Source organism: Pimephales promelas, chromosome 2, assembly GCF_988280905.1.
Source record: "Pimephales promelas chromosome 2, fPimPro1.hap1.1, whole genome shotgun sequence".
NCBI lineage: Eukaryota > Metazoa > Chordata > Actinopteri > Cypriniformes > Leuciscidae > Pimephales > Pimephales promelas.
This window is the reverse complement of record NC_142770.1, coordinates 29,885,077-29,905,503: the sequence shown is the minus strand read 5'-3', so window position 1 is coordinate 29,905,503 and position 20,427 is coordinate 29,885,077. Positions and strand designations below refer to the sequence as shown.

Here is a 20,427-nt window from a genome sequence, read left to right as displayed (position 1 = left end):
GTGCAGTAAAATAGTTTTCATCATGGCAGGACCTTTAATTGCAAAATTTCTGTCAAAAAAAGTAAATTTTGTCTGAAAAGTGTGAATGCGGACTGGAGTTTTTATTTTTTTCATCAAACCACCTCTACTGACACAGACAGACATAGATGGAGTGGTTTTAAGTATTACAATAATTATTGTAAGCTCTGTTTGTACACATTTGTCAGGACTGAAGATTGTTTATCAGTCGTCATGACAATTAATGGATGGTGTTGATTGGTTAGAGGGCGTGGGAAGTGTCATTTTCACTAAAATAATCCCATTTGCTGGTAGTCTGATGCACGGTGAGTCTCTCTAACCTGCTCTCTGATATTTTAGCTTATGCACTCGTGAATTATTTTAAATTGTACTTTAAAGTGCTTTGTGCCGTGATATTGTACCGTACACGAAGTCCCGTGCTGTGCTTTGTAACACGTGTATTACTGTTTAGTTTATTTTTTGGGCCTAAATTGATCAGTCCAGGGAAGTTATTTAATGCCAAGTTCCCATGAAGGACTGTAAATTTTATTGATTGAATTGTGATTTAATGATTTAATGAATCATTTAATGATAGTGTTAACCTTTGGGCCTAAATTGATAAGTCCAGGGAAGTTATTTAATGCCAAGTTCCCCCAAAGGACTGTACATTTTATTGATTGAATTGTGATTTAATGATTTAATGAATCATTTAATGATAGGGTTAACCTTTGGGCCTAAATTGATCAGTCCAAGGAAGTTATTTAATGTCAAGTTCCCCCAAAGGCCTGTCATTTTTATTGATTGAATTGTCTTTAATGATTTTAGCTGATTAAAGTGTGTGGGTTTTTTTTTTTTTCATCCTTTAAAGATGCCGAAAAGTTTAAGAGAGGGTAAGTTGACATGTTGGCCGTGGCAAAATGTTACAAATGGTTTGTTACACATCAGTTTTGTGTCATAAGCTGTGTGTGTGTGTGTGTGCGCGTGTGTGTGTGTGTGTGTGCGTGTTTATGTCCCTGTAAATCACACAGGTCAAACTTTAATTTGCAATAATGGAGGACACAATCCTAGTTTATCATTTTAACGGATACAACTATGTTGAGTCGGACGAGGAATTTCGCGTGGACGATGGGGGTGAGCAGGAGGACCAGGACCAGCCGGTAAACCTCAATTTAGTCGTGGCGGAGATGAATCGGAGGTGGCCGGCCTCCGAAGGGCCGTCGGCGCCATCAGGCGGCGCTACACGGCCCTGAGGAGGTTCAGTGAGAGGCGGCAACAGGAGCCGCTGCCACCTCCACCTCTGCCAAATGAGGGGGCACAGGATGTGCGGGTCCTCCGTGCCCTCGAGTTTAGGAAGAGGAGACACTCGAGGGCCAGGCTTGAAAAGAGGACGCGTCCCACTCAGTAAGTACATCTTTTGGTGGGTCTGTTTAAGTTTGAGTGGGTGTGGGGTTTGCTGACTCTTTGTCTCTTTCTATTTTTTTGCAGGACAGGCCGACCCAAACAGAGGGCATCGCCCTATGCGGAATAGGAGGAGGAGGAGGAAAAGACAAATCAGTTCATTCAATTAGTTATTAAATAAATCTTTTAAAAGTTTCACTTGTCTTGTCTTTTTTGATGCTAATTGGACCTCGCTCAGGGGTTGATTGCATGAAGGCCGGGTTTAGTACTTTTCAAATATAGAGGGTTATTTGACAAATAGTGTGTTCGTGGGATGACCCACATAGCATTTATTCCATTGCAAAACATAGTGGGTTCGTGGACAGTGGAATTATGTGATGGCACTTGGTGCTATGGATTTAGGGGCTCCAGCTGAGTGCAGATAAATAGTTTTCATGCAAATATTTTGAAAGCTAAGCTTAAAAACACGTGTCAAAAAACCCACTATTTGTCCAATAACCCACTGCTTTTCAAATGTACTACCCGAAAACCTATTGAATAAATTGCAGGCGGGATTCTGTCCATTTGCAGCTTATTGCATGAAGGTCAGGGCTAGTACATTTCACAAATAGTGGGTTTTTGGACAAATAGTGGGTATTTGGACAGTAGTTTTTAAGCTTAGCTTTAGAGATATTTGGATGAAAACCATGTATCTGCACTGAGCTGGGGCCCTTGAGTCTGTAGAACCAAGTGCCATCCCATAATTCCACTGTCCAAGAACCCACTATGTGTCCAATAACCCACTATTTTTTAAATATACTTCCCGAAAACCCATTGAATAGACTGCAGGTGGGATTCTGTCCATTTTCAGCTTATTGCATGAAGGTCAGGGTTAGTACATCTCAAAAATAGTGGGTTATTAGACAAATAGTGGGTATTTGGACAGGGGGGGGTTAAGCTTAGCTTTCAAAATATTTGGATATAAACTACTTTCCTGCACTCAGCTGGGGCCCCTGAGTCTGTAGCACCAAGCACCATCCCATAATTCCACTGTCCAAGAACCCACTGTGTCCAATAACCCACAATTTTTTAAATATACTACCCGAAAACCCATTCAAAAGATTGCAGGCGGGATTGTGTCCATTTGCAGCTTATGTGTTGAAGGCCAGTGAGCATAAACCCTAAAGTTTGAACGGCTATAACTCTGGGACCAAGCCGCCCAGATGCACCAAACTTGGGTCAACTTGGGGGCTCTAGGGGCCCTCTCCAACGGGCCCTAGCCCGAGGCTCTAGCGCCCCCACAGGCCGAGATATGGGGCCCAACAGAAAAGGGGTCACTTCAGAAGGAAGGGTCCCAGAACCTCGGGACTCTGGGGTCTGAGAGGGCCCCTAGGGGCCACTCAACGTCCCAAAGGACGAACCGCTGGGACTCGTCATTTCCGAGATATTGACCGTTTTGTCCAAAAGTTCCTTATGTATAACGGGGTGTATCTCGGGAACCAAACCGAGTTGGAGCTCAAAACTCCGGGTGTGGGGAGCCCCTATGGGTCCCCTCAAGACCCCAAAGTTTCGAGGTCCTGGGCCCTTTCGTTTCCGAGAAACGGGCACTTCCTGTCCAGATTTGACCGGGTATATCTCGGGAACCAAAACGAGTTGGAGCTCAATACTCCGGTTGTGGTGAGCTCCTAGGGGTCCCCTCAAGACCCCACAGTTTCGAGGTCCTGGGCCCTTCCGTTTCCGAGATACGGGCACTTCCTGTCCAGGTTTGACCGGATGTATCTCGGGAACTGAGCCGAGTTGGAACTCCAAACTCGGTGTGTGGGGAGGTACCAATGGGCCCTCCAATACCCCAAAGTTTGAAGCCCAAAGTCGGCGTGGTTCCGGAGTTATACGCGTTCAAAGTTGGACCTGGTGATGGCCTAGGGTCGTGACGTCATCACCGTGCGCCATAATGACACGTGGTCGACGGTTTTCGGCCAATATCTCCGCGAATACTGGACCAAAGGGTGGATCCGTTGAGTTTTCGCGATTGTAAATGCACTTTTTAAGCTTTTCTGACCACATGTGTCCAAAAACCCACTATTGTCCAATAACCCACTATATCAAATACATTTGAAAGGGGCCCCGTCTTTTTCGGCCTTTCGACCCCCGAACGAGGTCCGAGGGCCCCCAAACTTTTCCGCCCGCGTCGGGGGCCCGTGGCGAGTCGGAAAACGGCGCCCCCTAGTCGATCGGCCGTCGCGACGTGGGTTATTGGACGGATAGCGGTTTTGCGGACGACGCCTTTTTTCGGCCTTTCGACCCCCCGAAGGAGGTCCGAGGACCCCCAAACTTTTCCGGCCGCGCCGGGGGGCCGCGGCGAGTCGGAAAATGGCGCCCCCTAGTCGATCGGGCGTCGCGACGTGGGTTATTGGACGGATAGCGGTTTTGCGGACGGGCGTCCCTTTTTCGGACTTTCGACCCCCGAACGAGGTCCGAGGGCCCCCAGACTTTTCCGCCCGCGCCGGGGCCCCGCGGCGAGTCGGAAAACGCCGCCCCCTAGTCGACCGGGCGTCGCGAAGTAGGTTATTGGACGGAATCGGTGTTTTGCGCACGACGTCCCTTTTTCGGCCTTTCGACCCCTGAACGAGGTCCGAGGGCCCCCAAACTCTTCCGCCCGCACCGGGGGGCCGCGGCGAGTCGGAAAAAAAAAAGTTGCGAAGAGGCGTCCGCGAAACCGCTGCGGCGAATACATTCATTTAATGGGCGAGTGGGATTTTGACAGAAAGGTCCGATGGGCCCCAAATTTTGCACGCTGACCCTTGGGCACCACCCGAGCGACATACTGACAGCAGGGGGCGCTAGAGCAAAGGCAACCCATTTGACCCCTTTAATCCTCATCTCGGGCCTATAGGCTCTTCCATTCATGTACCCTAAGAGGCTTTTGAGTGAAAGTTGGTTAAAAGGGCTAACTCGCTACAGGAGGGTCCTAGGTTTTCACCCTTCGGGGCCGTGTGTCGGGGGCCCCTGGAGGGCCCAGATCTCAAATCTCGACGCGCCACGACCTTTCGACCCCGTACGGGGGCCATCCCACAGACCACTTGTTTCGTAGCGGTTTTGCGGACGGGCGTCCTTTTTCCGGCCTTTCGACCGCCGAACGAGGTCCGAGGGCCCCCAAACTTCTCCGCCCGCGCCGGGGGCCCGCGGGGAGTCGGAAAACGGCGCCCCCTAGTCGATCGGGCGTTGCGACGTGGGTTATTGGACAAATAGTGATTTTGCGGACGAGAGTCCCTTTTCAGCCTTTCGAACCCTAAACGAGGTCCGAGGGCCCCCGAAATTTTCCACCCGTGCCGGGGGGCCGTGGCGAGTCGGAAAACGGCGCCCCCTAGTCGACAGGCCGTTGCGAAGCGGCGTCCACGAAACCACTGTGGCAAAATACGTTCATTTAATGGGCGATTGGTATTTTTTTCCAAATGTCCCCGGTGCCCCAAATTCGGCACGCCGAACCCTTGACCCTCCCCGAGCGACATGCCGAAAGCAGGGGGCGCTAGAGCAGAGGCAAGGCGTCGCCAGGCTCTAACCCCGACCGTCACGCTAACCCTAACTCACAGGCCCCTTTTTGGGCCTCAGGACCCCTGAACGAGGTCCTGGGGCCGCCAAACCCCGAGTCAGGGGCCCCCGGAGAGTCGGAACGTGAAATTTCGAGGTGCCGCGACCCTCCGTCTGCGTGCGGGGGCCACTTTTCAGTCACCATCCACAATGAATGGCCCATTACAAACGGGGGCCTACGAAACGCTTAGAAAGCAGCCAGGGCCCTCAACCTCGGGGGCCCCGCTCGAGGTCCCTAGACGACGGAGCCCGCCAAGTTTCGGGGTGCTGCGACGTTCCGTCTCCGTGTGGCGGCTCGTTTCGTCGGTTTGACCTTTTTGACCTTTGTCATTTTCAAAATGTGCATTTTTCACCCTTTTTCGACCTTTCGGCCCCTGAACGAGGTCCGAGGGCCCCCAAAATTTGCCGCCCGCGTCGGGGGCCCGTGGCGAGTCGGAAAACACCACGCCCGAGTCGATCGCCCGTCGCGAAGCGGCGTCCACGAAGGCCCGTTTGGCAAAAAACATTCATTTAATGGGCGAGCTGGATATTTTTTGAAACGTCCCAGGGGCCCGAAATTCGGCGTGCTGGCACCTCGGCCCCCCCTGACCAACATACCAAAAGCAGGGGGCAGTAGAGCAGAGGCACACTTTTCCCGGCCTGTGTGAAAAAATCCTCTCTTATGGCTTTTTCACTCTGAGACTGAAAATGCCATTTCAGTCATTTAGCGGGGGAGGGGCGATTTTTTTAAAAGGTCTTAGAGATCCGCGCTTCGGGGCCCCGGGTCAGGGGCCCCCGGAGAGTCGGAATCTGTAATCTCAAGACGCCATGCCCCTTCGTCCCCGTACGGGAGCCGTCCAAGGACCACTTGTTTCGCAGTGGTTTTGCGGACGCGCGTCCCTTTTTGGGGCCTTTCGACCGCCGAACGAGGTCCGAGGGCCCCCAAACTTTCCCGCCCGCACCGGGGGGCCGTGGCGAGAAGGAAAACGGCGCCCACCAGTTGATAGGCCGTTTCGAAGCGGCGTCCACGAAACCGCTGTGGCGAAATACATTCATTCAGTGGGCGAGTGGGATTTCTTTCAAAATGTCCCCGGGGCCCCAAATTCGGTACGCCCACCCCTTGGCCCTCCCTGACCGACATACCAAAAGCAGGGGGCGCTAGAGCAAAGTCAAATTTTTCTAAAGACCCCAGAGATCCGCGCTCCGGGGCCCCGCGTCAGGGGCCCCTGGAGGGCCAGGATCTCAAATCTCAACGCGCTACGACCCTGCGTCCCCGTACGGGGGCCGTCCCAAGGACCACTTGTTTCGCAGTTGTTTTGCGGATGCGCGTCACTTTTCGGGGCCTTTCGACCGCCGAACGAGGTCCGAGGGCCCCCAAACTTTTCCGCCCGCGCCGGGGGGCCTACGGCACTTTCGGCAAATATAGTGGGTTATTGGACAAATAGTGGGTCCGCGGGATGGGGGCGTGGCCCGGGAGTGGGGGCGTGGGCTTATGGCACTTATGGTAAATATAGTGGGTTATTGGACAAATAGTGGGTCCGTGGGACGAGGGAGTGGCCGGGGGCGGGTCCCGGGGCGTTTGCCCGGTTCAGTGGGCGATCGGACAAATAGTGGGTCCGTGGGACGGGGGCGTGGCCGGGGGCGGGCCCCGACGCGTTGGTTCGGTTTAGTGGGCGATCGGACGATAGTGGGTCCGTGGGACGGGGGGCGTGGCCTGGGAGTGGGCGGGGTAGTATTCCGTGAAACTCCCACCCACCCAGTGGACGGTTGGACAAATAGTGGGTCCGTGGGATGGGGGGGTGGTGGGGTTTCGACTCTCTAGCGCCAACTATAGGCGTCCGAATCGGCCGAAATCCGTGCGTATTGGTAAAAAGGGGGTTAGTCGTAAAAGGCCCTCTCTCTACCAAGCTTATAGGGGAGTGGGCATCCCACAAACTCCTGCGATCCATCGGGGCCATTATGCGTCCTTTGGCAGCTTTATAACATGGGCTTTTGTCTGCGAACCAACGCTTGGGACTAACTCTAATTAGGTTCTTAAACACAAACTTCCCTCAACCCATTAAAATTCTATCCAGTTACATTTTAACACACATTGTGTGTTAAAAACTACACAACTTGTGTCAAAATAACATCAACACATGATGTGTGTTGTTTTTTAACACATCTCTTTTTAGAGTGTGATTATGAAATGCTTTGAAAAGTGTATTGTGTCAATGTTAAAAGCAGAGGTTGCTAACAACCTAGATCCGTTACAGTTTGCCTACAGACAGGAGAGGGGAACTGAGGATGCTATTATTAGCATTATGCACTTAATTCTGAAGCATTTAGAGAATAACAAAGCCTATGCTCGTTTGCTTTTTATCGATTTTAGTTCGGCTTTTAACACCATTCAAACGCCCTTGTTAATTTCAAAGATGGAGCAGCTGAGTGTAAACCCAGCTATCATAAAGTGGTACTCATCTTTCTTAACAGATAGAACTCAGTGTGTTAAAGTAAACAATTGTCTTTCAGAACAAAGAAAGATTAGCACAGGTGTTCCACAAGGCTGTGTCAGTTCTCCAATTCTTTTTACTTTATTTACAAATGAATGTTCAAGGAAGCATTCAAAAAACTATATTTTTACATATTCAGACGACACAGCCATCTTAAGTCTTCTTGATGTAGACGATAATATTGGAAATGTATACCTGCCAGAAATAAGTCGGTTTGTTGAGTGGTGTGATAAAAATGATCTAAAAATAAACATAAAGAAAACAGAGGAGATCATATTCGATCCAAAAGGTATTGGGGACCATCATCAAGTGGTCATACATAACCAAAACATCACCCAAACGCAGACTTACAAGTATTTGGGTGTTTATACAGACAGCTCACTGACTTGGAAAACCCACACGGAATGGGTTTGCACCCGGCTGCACCAGAGACTATATTTTTTACGTAGATTACATTTTTATGGGGTGAATAAGAAAATCATGATGCTGTTCTACAAAGCTGTTTTAGAGAGTATTGTTAAGTATGGTGTTACAGTATGGTTTGGGAACCTATCTATACAGCTAAAATCCAAACTGGCACATCTGGTGCTGACAGCACTTAAAATAGTTGGACATGAGGAATCTTTGAATCTCCAACAGTTATTTGAGAATAGCACGTTAAAACAGGTGCAGAAAATCGTGGAGGACCAAACTCACTTTTTGCACTATCAGTATGAACTGCTCCCCTCCGGCAGAAGATATAGAGTACCACTGTGCAAACTGAACCGGTATAAAAATAATTTTGTTCCTATGTCTGTACGTATGTTGAATAACAGTCTATCTTATTAATTTTAAATTTTTAAAAATTAACTGTCTTTTCTCTTTTTTATACTTTTTTATACTTGTATATTTCTATGCACATGCAGCAACCATTTTAGTCCAAAGCAAATTTCCTCTCGAGGATAAGAAAGTATACTACTACTCAGTGCTCGAATTGAGTCAAGTCTTATGGGGGGTCCCCAATTTTTTTTTTTCCTGGTGGGCGGGGGGGGGGGGGGGTAGCTATGTAGGTTTAGTCTTGCATATAAATATATATCTTGCATATACATACTGTATAAGGCTCTTGACGACCCGTTAAAGCAAGTAACTTCAAAATACACTGTCTCAAAAACAGTAGAAAATAATCAGATGGCTTCCAGACTTACTGGATGGTATCACTGTCTGATTCAACAGTGGCACAGAAATAATTATTTCATCCGAAATGTCTCCGAAAGCAGTGATAAAAGAGCAGCCAGTGAATAACTTCAAAAGGATATCTATCTTCACAACTTTTTTATTACTTAAACATTAGCAAAAGAATGGAAAAATACTATCAGGCTGTAATGATGTAGATGGTGTGAACTAGGTGTGGGAACTTTACTCAAAGAGTACAGGACAACTGGGCAAACAGGATACAGTCTTTGAAATAGTTTATAAGTTTAACATAGGCATGTCTAGGAGATTCTCAAATGTCAATTCAAGATTCATCCATAACAATCATCATAATAATTTCTGGAACCAGTGGATGAAGACATAAACCAAAACTCAGGACCGGTAAGTATTTACTGGTAAGCATTTCTTCAGAAGCAGGGATAACAAAAATCTCAAATGAGAAATTACCTCTTCAACAGAAAGTATTAATAAACTCAGTTTCTTTTCCCACAACAGAAATGGAGAACTTAACATAACTATATATAATGTGTTACAGAAAACACGTATCAAGTCATATCTGAGACACAAATAACATCCAGTAAAACACAAGACGAAGAGTCCCCCTTACAAAAAATTACTGCAGTTTTGTAGAAGTAATACTGCAGTTTTTTTACATGTAAAAAAATGCAGTTTTTTGGACACGAAAAAACTGCAATATTGCAGTATGCTGTAATACTACAGTAGATGGCTGAAGTTTTACTGGGGTACAACTGCAGTATTACTGGTCCAATAAATCTAAAGTACTAGTGAAATAATACTGCAATACAACTGCAGTTTTACTGCAATACAGCTGAAGTATTACTGCAATACAACTGCAGTATTACTGCAATACAACTGAAGTATTACTTTAATACAACTGAAGTATTACTTTAATACAACTGAAGTATTACTGCAATATAACTGAAGTATTACTGCAATACAACTGAAGTATTACATAAATACAACTGCAGTATTACTGTAATACAACTGAAGTATTACTGCAATATAACTGAAGTATTACTGCAATATAACTGAAGTATTACTTAAATACAACTGCAGTATTACTGTAATACAACTGAAGTATTACTGCAATACAACTGAAGTATTACTGCAATATAACTGAAGTATTACTGCAATATAACTGAAGTATTACTTAAATACAACTGCAGTATTGCTGTAATACAACTGAAGTATTACTGCAATACAACTGAAGTATTACTGCAATATAACTGAAGTATTACTTAAATACAACTGCAGTATTACTGTAATACAACTTGAAGTATTACTGCAATATAACTGAAGTATTACTGCAATACAACTGCAGTATTACTTAAATACAACTGCAGTATTACTGCAATACAACTGAAGTATTACTGCAATATAACTGAAGTATTACTGCAATACAACTGAAGTATTACTTAAATACAACTGCAGTATTACTGCAATACAACTGAAATACAACTGCAGTAGTACTATAATACAAAATACAACGACAGTAAAATGAAATGCTACAAATAAAATGCTGTACAAGTACAATATTTATTTTCACACATATGAATTAGTACAGAAGAAGAATAGTGAAACTGCAATGTAACAATTGCAACCAATTTTGGCATTATTCAGGCAGGTTTCGTTTTTTGAATAGCTTGTCCTCGTTGTTAAGCTTGGTTCGGATGACTGCCTTGATATTAGATGTAGACACATTGAATTTCTTTTGGATGTAGTCTGAAAAAGAAAAGAAAAAAAGATTCAGAGAAACTCTCAAGTTTCAGTTACACTCTTCAACACAGGCATTAAACTGAATCTTGAATGCTGGTGTCACCAAGTGTTTGGGGAAAGTATTCATACTGTTCCTAATTATTCTTTAATGGCATATTGGTCAACATTAATGCCAGGCTATGAACATTTCAAGTAAAAGAAGTTAAGGTAACACTTAACTTCTTAAAGCCTTTAAGTATAACATTAAAATACCATTCAAAATGATGGCAAGATTTTAAAGGAGTGGGTCACGTCAAATAATGAAGGACCCAGAAGCAGATAGACAGGAATAACAGTCTTTAGTTAATGATAGAAACAAAGGCAGTCTGTCGTTAATGAACACAGATCTGGAGACAAACAGAAGCGGGAATAATCTCCTGTCACGAAGCGCTGAACAGAACCTCCTAGGCAAAGTCTCTAGGAACAGGAGACGTCTCAGTCACGAAGAGTGGACGAAAAGAGCCCCAAGCCGCAGCAACAGCAAGGCACGGAAAATACTCTTAGTAGCCAGACTGATACGGACAAACAAGACAAGACTGTTAGCACTTGACTAAATCAGAGAGGACGGACGTACCGTGACATGAAACAATGATCCGACAAAGAGACTACTGAAACAAACGCCAGATAAAGGGTGAACACTTAGGGAAAAGTAGAAACAGGTGTAAAAGCAAATCAGCGCGAGCGCTGATTGCAAAGACTAACAGGTGAGGAAAGAGAGAGCGGGTATGAGCGTGAATGAGTGTGTGTGTGTGTGTGTGAGTGTGTATATAAGTGTGTGTGTGAGAGAATAAATAGAAAAAAACCCTACTCATAACAGTACCCCTCCCTCAACGAGCGCCTCTAGGCGCTCGAGGAAGGAGCCTGACGGGACCGGTAGAAGTCATCAATCATAGAACGGTCCAGGATGTCCCGGGCAGGAATCCACCGCCTCTCCTCAGGACCATACCCCTCCAGTGGCGGCTGGTGAAAAATATTTGAGGGGGGGCTGAATAAGAGGGGGGTCTTGGGGTCCCCCCCAAGAAAATTTTGAATTTAGTAGATGTGATTTTCTGCATTCTGGTGCATTTTAGGCCTTAGGCCATCCCCTTACCTATACCAATAAAATAACTTAAACCAGTCAATACCAATGGTCAAATAATACAATAATAATAATAACAGTTTGACAGTTACTGATAATGAACAAGTTGCATGTTTATTATGCTCTGTGTGCTGACAGAAAAAGTGCAAACGCATAATATTGATAAATTATAATATAGGTAATACAAAAAATAATAGGTAATACAACAATCTAGTTTAATCAATCCCCAGCTGTAGATTACATATTTTTGACAAATTGACAATTGGATAATGGATAACAATGTGTTGATACTAGAGAAAGAGAGAGAAAAAAGGCTGTGAAAGAGAGGGTGGGACAACATTCTTAAGGGTAACACCCAAGTATGAGAAGAAAGTTGATTTTAACTAGCTCAGAACTTAAAAACATTAAAAACAAAGCAAACACACAGGTATTAATATTCCTATAACTATTTTAATATCAAATGTGTGTGAAACAGTGTTTATGTGTGTGTGAGTGAGTGACAGAGACAGACAGGTCAATTCCCACGACTTACTTTACATTATTTCCACTCGACGTCACTGGCGCTGCCATTCTGCTCTCATCTGAGGTAAAAAAATGTCCCGTGGTGCGCGTGCACGGTGCACTCCCCTAATCTGATACTGTGGGCGATATTTTCAGCGCCCCCAAACCATAAAATTTGACGACGCTGATTGGCGAAATATTAACTTTTTTGCATAGCAACCGGGGAACTATTGGCTTAAATTCCAGCACTGTGGGGCTGAGCGAACTGGCGCCCTGAGAAGACAGCCTATTGGCTACTACTACACCAACATGATAAAAGAAACGAAAGTGAATACAAATATCATTCTGGTGAGTTCAAAACACTTTTCAAAGTAAAAGCATTATTAGCATATAATTAACATTGATTATTTATCAAAATGATAAATTATAATATATATTAAAAAAACAGACAGACAGGTCGGAGGGAGGGCGGCGCCCCAGCGCCCTCTATGGGCGAGCCGCCCCTGTACCCCTCCCAGTCCACCAGGAACTGGTGACCACGCCCCCGAGGACGAACGTCGAGGAGCTTGCGGACTCTGTAGATAGAGGCCCCCTCGTCAATGGGAGGAGGAGGGAGTGAGGGGCGGGCGGGCGCACGAATAACGGGTTTAATGCAGGACACATGAAAGACCGGGTGAACACGGCGCACCTGACCGGACAGTCTAAGCTTCACAGCAACAGGACTGATAACCTTAACAATAGTAAAGGGCCCGATAAAACGAGGCATGAGCTTGCGAGACGTCTCATGAACAGGTAAATTGCGGGTGGATAACCACACCCTCTGACCGCAAACATATCTGGGAGGTCTAATTCTGCGGCGATCAGAGCCTCGACGAGTGCGCTCCCTAGTCTGACATAAAACAGATCTCACCCTCCTCCAAGTACGTTTACACCTCTGAATAAAGGCCTTGACGGACGGAACTGAGGCCTGAGACTCTTGAGAAGAAAAAACAGGCGGCTGGTAACCAAGGCAACCCTCAAACGGAGAAAAACCAGTAGCGGACGACGGAAGTGAATTATGAGCATATTCGGCCCAGGATAACTGATCGCACCATGACACGGGATTCTGAGAGGTGAGACAGCGCAACATGCGACCAAGGATCTGATTGGTCCTTTCGGCTTGCCCATTGGTCTGAGGATGGAATCCTGACGACAGACTGGCGGAAGCCCCTATCTGCCGACAGAATTCCCTCCAGACTTGAGAGGTGAATTGAGGACCTCTGTCAGACACAATGTCCGAAGGAAGACCATGGATCTTGAAAACGTGATCCACCATAATCTGGGCGGTCTCCTGAGCCGACGGTAATTTAGGGAGCGGAATAAAATGCGCAGCCTTAGAAAAACGGTCTACGACGGTGAGGATGACCGTATTACCAGCCGAACGAGGAAGACCGGTAACAAAATCCAACGCAATATGAGACCAGGGCCGCGAGGGGATGGGAAGAGGTCTGAGAAGACCCGCCGGAGGCTTGTTACTAGACTTGGTTTGAGCGCAGATAGAACAGGCAGCCACAAAATGCCGAATATCGCGCTCGCGAGATTGCCACCAGAATCTCTGACGTATCACAGATAACGTGCCTCTTACACCGGGGTGCGCGACTAACTTAGAAGAGTGCCCCCAGCGAAGAACCGTCAAACGAGCAGCCTCGGGCACGTACAATGTTCCCTCGGGGGATCGGGGAACGCGCGTGATGTGCGAAAGTGCATACTTAACCGCCTGTTCCACTCCCCAGACGGCCACCCCGACCACACAGCGCGGAGGTAGAACCCTCTCATCGGTCGAGGCACCCTCTGAAGAGTCGAACTGACGAGAAAGGGCATCTGGTTTGAGGTTCTTGGAGTTGGGTCTAAACGAAATGGAAAAATCAAAGCGATCAAAAAATAACGCCCAACGAGCCTGACGAGCGTTAAGACGTTTCGCAGAACGAATGTATTCCAGATTGCGATGATCCGTCCATACAATGAATGGTACACTGGTTCCCTCAAGCCAGTGTCGTCACTCACCAAGTGCCAAACGAATCGCAAGGAGTTCACGGTTACCAACGTCATAGTTGCGCTCCGCGGGTGACAGACGGTGGAAGTAAAACGCGCACGGATGAACCTTGTCATCCTGGGAAGAGCGCTGCGACAAGACAGCTCCCACCCCAATTTCGGAGGCATCGACCTCAACAATAAACTGACGCTTAGGATCAGGAGTGATCAGGATGGGCGCTGAAGTAAAAAGTCTCTTTAAGCGGTCAAAAGCATCCTGAGCATTCCCTGACCACACGAACCTGGTCTTGGACGAGGTGAGAGCGGTGAGAGGGGCGGCAACCTGGCTAAAGTTACGAATAAAGCGCCGGTAAAAATTTGCAAACCCCAAAAACCGTTGGAGCGCGACTCGAGAATCAGGGACAGCCCAATCGAGAACTGCTCGAACCTTGTCAGGGTCCATACTGATCCCCTCCGCAGAAACAACCGAGCCGAGAAAAGTAACAGATTGGGCGTGAAAAACGCATTTCTCAGCCTTAACGAAAAGGCGATTCTCCAACAAGCGCTGCAAGACCCGACGAACGTGTTGAACGTGTATTTGGAGGGATGGTGAGAAAATTAAGATGTCATCCAAGTAAACGAAAACAAACACATTGAGCATATCTCTCAAGACATCGTTTACTAAAGCTTGAAATACGGCGGGAGCGTTGACCAGACCAAAAGGTAAAACGCGATATTCAAAGTGCCCGACAGGAGTGTTGAACGCGGTCTTCCATTCGTCTCCCTCCTTGATACGCACTAGATGGTAGGCGTTGCGCAAATCTAACTTAGTAAATATCTTTGCACCCTGTAGGATCTCAAAAGCAGACGACATAAGAGGCAAGGGATAGCGATTCTTGACTGTTATGTCGTTCAGCCCTCGATAGTCGATACATGGGCGCAAAGACCCGTCCTTCTTCTTTACAAAGAAAAATCCCGCACCGGCGGGAGACGAAGAAGGAACAATGATCCCCGCGTCGAGAGAATCTGTGAGATACTTCTCCAGAGCCTCTCGTTCGGGCACCGAGAGGGAGTACAGTCTACCGCGAGGAGGCGTGGTGTTAGGAAGGAGTTCGATAGAGCAGTCATACGGACGGTGAGGCGGTAAGGAGACCGCCCGGGACCGGATGAAAAAGGCCCGCAGATCATGGTACTCCTCCGGGACACCAGACAAATCGTCAGGCTCCTCCTGAAACACAGAGACAGAAGACAAGGGAGAAACAGCAGACACAAGACAATTTACATGACAAGATAATTTCCATGAATGAATCGACCCCTTAACCCAGTCAATCTGTGGATTGTGCTGAATAAGCCAGGGATGACCTAAAACAATGGGGGTAAAGGGAGACTGAAAAACAAAAAAAGAAATAGTCTCTTGGTGATTGCCGGAAACAGTGAGACTAACCGGACTGGTGACGCAACGAACAGAAGAGAGCTCTCTGCCATCCAGGGAAAAGACAGAGGCAGCCTCAGTCAAGTAGATCAAGGGAATCTTGTGTTCACGAGCCCACTTCTCATCAATAAAATTCCCCTCAGCACCCGAGTCGATGAGGGCAAGGGCACTAGCTGAGAGACCAGCCAGACGGAGCACAGCTGAGATTGTGGTACGTGACCTGGGCGACGAGGAGATGACAGACGCGCTCACCAGTACTCCTCTGTCTACTGGCGAGCTCTGGCTTTTAAACTGCAGGATGAAACAAAGTGACCAGCCGTACCACAGTAAAGACAGAGGCGGTTAACTATGCGCCGCTGACGCTCCTCTGAAGAAATGCGCACACCCCCAACCTGCATGGGCTCAGCATCAGGCTGGGTCAGTACGGAGGCAGTAACAGAAGGACAGGTGTCGCTAGTCGTGGTAAAGGGAGAACGAACACGTCGCCTCTGCTCGAAACACTTGTCCAGGCGAATGGCCAGGTCGATAAGCTGATTGAGCTGAGAAGGTGCCCCCCGTGCGTAAATCTCCTCCTTAAGGTCTAAATTCAATCCCTCCAGAAAGCGTGCGATCTGTGCAGGTTCATTCCACTCACTCATAGTCGCTAGTGTCCGGAACTCTATAGCAAAGTCAGCCACAGACCTTTTACCCTGGCGTAAAACAGCCAGAAGACGAGAAGCCTCACTGCCGAAGACGGACCTATCGAAGACTTTAATCATCTCATCCTTAAAAGACTGATACTTGCGACAGCATGCAGATAGCTCCCTGGATCTCAACTGCCGTCCGGACGGGCATCTCGTCTGCTGGATCCTCGTCTGGTCGGATCATTCTGTCACGTCAAATAAAAAAGGATCCAGAAGCAGATAGACAGGAATAACAGTCTTTAATTAATGATAGAAACAAAGGCAGTCTGTCGTTAATGCACACAGATCTGGAGACAAACAGAAGCGGGAATAATCTCCTGTCACGAAGCGCTGAACAGAACCTCCTAGGCGCAGTCTCTAGGAACAGGAGACGTCTCAGTCACGAAGAGTGGACGAAGAGAGCCCCAAGCAGCAGCAACAGCAAGGCACGGAAAATACTCTTAGTAGCCAGACTGATACGGACAAACAAGACAAGGCTGTTAGCACTTGACTAAATCAGAGAGGACGGACGTACCGTGACATGAAACAATGATCCGACAAAGAGACTACTGAAACAAACGCCAGATAAAGGGTGAACACTTAGGGAAAAGTAGAAACAGGTGTAAAAGCAAATCAGCGCGAGCGGGTATGAGCCTGAATGAGTGTGTGTGTGTGTGTGTGTGAGTGTGTATATAAGTGTGTGTGTGAGAGAATAAATAGAAAAAAACCCTACTCATAACAGAGTGTCTTGCAACACAATCTTAAAATAAAGTCTTCACAAAAATAGTTTTATAAACTGATAAACCTCACATATTTCAGCCTTCAAATAATCTTTTATAAAAAGATTAAGTCAAAAAAGATAAATTACTGACATTCACGTGCATCTCCCCTTATCTTTTATTAATAATAGTAAAATTCGGGCCGATTTTCCTGTTGCATCTGTCGTTGCTATGCAACCATGTACTGCGCTCTCCACAACGACGAAGAAGTTTTAGTAGCTAACGGATTTTCACCACTGAGAAACGCTTGCTGTAAGTCTCCTACAAAATTTATTCACGGAGAAGAGAAAAACACCAGTGTTTGGGTGCACCGCGATCCTTCATGTTGACTGAGCTTTCAGTGTTGTTACGGAAGGGGCTGATTGGTTGGTTCTTCATGACCTGCAGTTCGTTTGCGGCATTGTGAATCTGAAATGGTGAGATTTTTTCAATCTCGCTGCGGATGCCACGCGCCTATAATTGAATGAACTTGAGCGCGCAAACCCAGTGTGTGAATGGCTTCTTGGCGAGCTGCCTCGTATCAAGCCACGAGCTAATGCTAGCATGCGAGCGACGTGTTTGAACCATAGACTGTAAAAAAGATGGATGACGCCCCTTCGCTCTTTTCTATCAGAGAGAACCGAGGCCGCCAGTGTCTTGATATGACGCTGACATCTTGGGACCTGAGTCTGCACTTGCGTGTTTCGGGACCAGTCATGCGCAGTCGTGAGCAGGAAGTAAAGCCGCTAAATCAAGGCCGCGCCCTCCTTCGCGCTGAATCAAACGCAAGCACACGCCCCGCACTTTCATTAAGTGTCCCCTGTCTGCTTCGTTCTTCTCCAATAATGTCTGCTGATTGCAAAACCTCGTTAAAATAAGGTAAATACAACTACTAACCACATAATCAACATTATTAAAAAAAGTCCGCTGGTGGTTTCAGTGACTACCTCGCACAGAGAACCTGTCAATCATAGCTGTCAATCATGATGTCAGAGCACCGTTTTTTATCATCAAATAACTAACTAAAAACAAACTTATTTTAAAAACGAACACTTAAAATTACATCAACGTGATAGAAACTACAGTAAATGACAGAAACTATCTTTGGAAAAAGGATATGTGGAGTGTAATTTAATTGTTTAGTTGGTCTCGCGTCCCATTGAATAACATGGGGAGGCGGGGGTTATGAGCTATACTAGGACCGGTCACAGGGGGGCGATTGAGACGTTTTGGCTTCACTTTTGAGGGCTTGTGCGGCACGCTTGGTTTGAACCGGTTTGAACCCCTGCTCTAGAGCTCCGCTTTGTAGGCTACGACTCAATACTTTTTTGCTAATTTGTAATAACTTTCTGTGGCCAGAGTTTTGGCAAATGAACGAGGGTAAAATCTTTTTTAGACCTGACTAAATCAAATTTAAGACCTTAGTTTTTAAGGCCTTAAATTCAAAGTTGAGAATTTTAGACTTTTTAAGACCCCGCGGATTGGCAGTGCACATTATAATGCATTACATATTTTCATAAATAATTGTGACTAAAGATAAATGCTGTAACGACTCAGGGGCGGGTCTGATCAAGGGGAATTTACATGCATTATAATATTTGCAGATTCATTGTTACATCTGAAATTGGTAGTTTGTCATGTGTTTTAATGCATTTCACATTATAAAGACATAGCATAAGTATTTTAATTATTATAACTGTGGTTAAACGGAAACACTTTCTATGAAGACAATTCTTTCAACAATTCTTTAAAGGGTGTAAAAACATTGAATTAAAGTGTTTTTATTTTAAATCTTGATTTAATCCCTGCCTTATTCTAAAAGCTATTAATATACCAATTAGTAATTATATACTTGGACTGAAATAAAAAACATTTTTGAAAAATAATAAAGCAACTGATAAAAATCCAAAATATCTAGTCTTTAGAAATACATGACAAGTTAAGTTACCGATTAAGATGGACACTTTGTGAGCTGGAAGTGCCTCCTTGCTGGTCTCTGCATTGGATGCCTTTCTTCCATTTAAAGAGTGGGTGGCAAGAGTTTCTCGCCCAAAGATTACAAGGAGAAGCTCGTTTGTAAATTTTTTAAAATCTTGGGGATTGATCTTGTCAAACTGGCATTTCTTGATCCGCACTCCTTCACCCAAATTGATGTAATCGTCTTCCTAGCAGGGAGAACAGATTTTTTAATTTTATTTTTTTAAAACAGTAATTTTAATGAAAGTTGACCACCACAGTGACAGATTGTAGGCTGGTACAATCTAAAACAAAATGGCTCAGAAATGCCATTTAGAATAAATTTTCAAGCTACAGAACCAACCATAATTTGGACAATGATTCTTTTTTTTTTTTTTTTTTTTTTTTTACATCACTTCTGTTTCACTTTGAAATGATACTATTTCCTGATACTACTGTGAATAGTGACTCTTAGTGTTTTAATTATGTTTCCATATTTCAGAAGCTTGGTGTGTAGGGTCTAAACAGCAAAACAATTACAAATACTTATGGTTTGCCCTGTACATAGAGTTAAAAACAACAACAGCAACCACAAGTTGTTTTATGCAAAAGAGGTAGATTTTAACACACCTTTTCTCCAGAATTGAAAATTCTGATAGAAAATACAATACAATACAAAAACTGCATAATTGGGATTCACTTACCTGCCCACTTCCTTGAGCAGAGCATGGTTCTTGAATTTGAGAACCGATGTTCTGAGAAGATGAGGTCTGCGGAGTGTCAGGCTTCTGCTTTGACATCATTTTTAATTCGGCCACTGTGTCTTTTAGTTCCTGCACAACATCATGCATTTCTGGAAAACAGCAAAGCAACACAATCATGTTTAAATACTGTACAGTGCCCTCCACATCTATAGGCACCATTTATTCCCTTGGTCTTTCATTAAAAATTCTAACCTTAAATCAAAATAAAATAATTGGGGAAAATATGAATATGAATTGATAAATATATTATTGGAATACAGTATATGGAATATATGTATACCAAAGTTATAACCTTCACGTTTAGGGCTAATCAACTGCTAGGTGTGCATTACATGATTTTAATACACGAGGTGGAGACAAAGAACCAATTGTGTAATGCACACTGAGCTGTTAAACCTGTGCGCAATTTTACCAGAAGAGTAAAACTAACAGTTGCTTTTCATTAGTTTTTTGGCCTATGGCTCGTTAGATCTAGCTTTCTGCGCACTTTAAATCAGGCACAGCATCTTTCTAATGAAGCTGTCAATTTAATTACTCCAAGAATAGTGTCATAAGAACTTGTTGCTTAGAAATGTAATGCTTCAGTATGTGAGAGCCCAGACAGCAAACTGACATTGAATCAACGTGGAAACGACGTCTCTCATGACATTGAAACAACGTTGATTTTGCTCATCGAATTAACGTTGAACCAACGTCAGACGCGGCATTCTTCAAAGCTAAATGAAAATCGAAAATTGGTTTGCTTTCATAACGTTGAAACAACGCGTTGATTTCAAGTGGATTTTCCGTTAGTTTTGAAAGAATGACGCGTCTGACGTTGGTTCAACGTTAATTCCATGAGCAAAACAATGTCAGATCAACGTTGT

General features: G+C 45.4%; 1 protein-coding gene across 1 annotated transcript; it reads right to left on the bottom strand.

The window, feature by feature from the left end:
• Window positions 1-10,123: 10,123 nt before the first annotated feature.
• On the bottom strand, window positions 10,124-19,645 carry LOC120480000 (protein insensitive-like). Its single transcript, XM_089132357.1, has 3 exons — window positions 19,502-19,645; window positions 18,790-19,006; window positions 10,124-10,367 (listed from the first exon to the last, which is right to left on the bottom strand). The coding sequence occupies exons 1-3, from the start codon at window positions 19,598-19,600 to the stop codon at window positions 10,258-10,260; spliced, it is 426 nt and encodes a 141-aa protein (XP_088988483.1). The 5' UTR covers window positions 19,601-19,645; the 3' UTR covers window positions 10,124-10,257.
• Window positions 19,646-20,427: the final 782 nt, after the last annotated feature.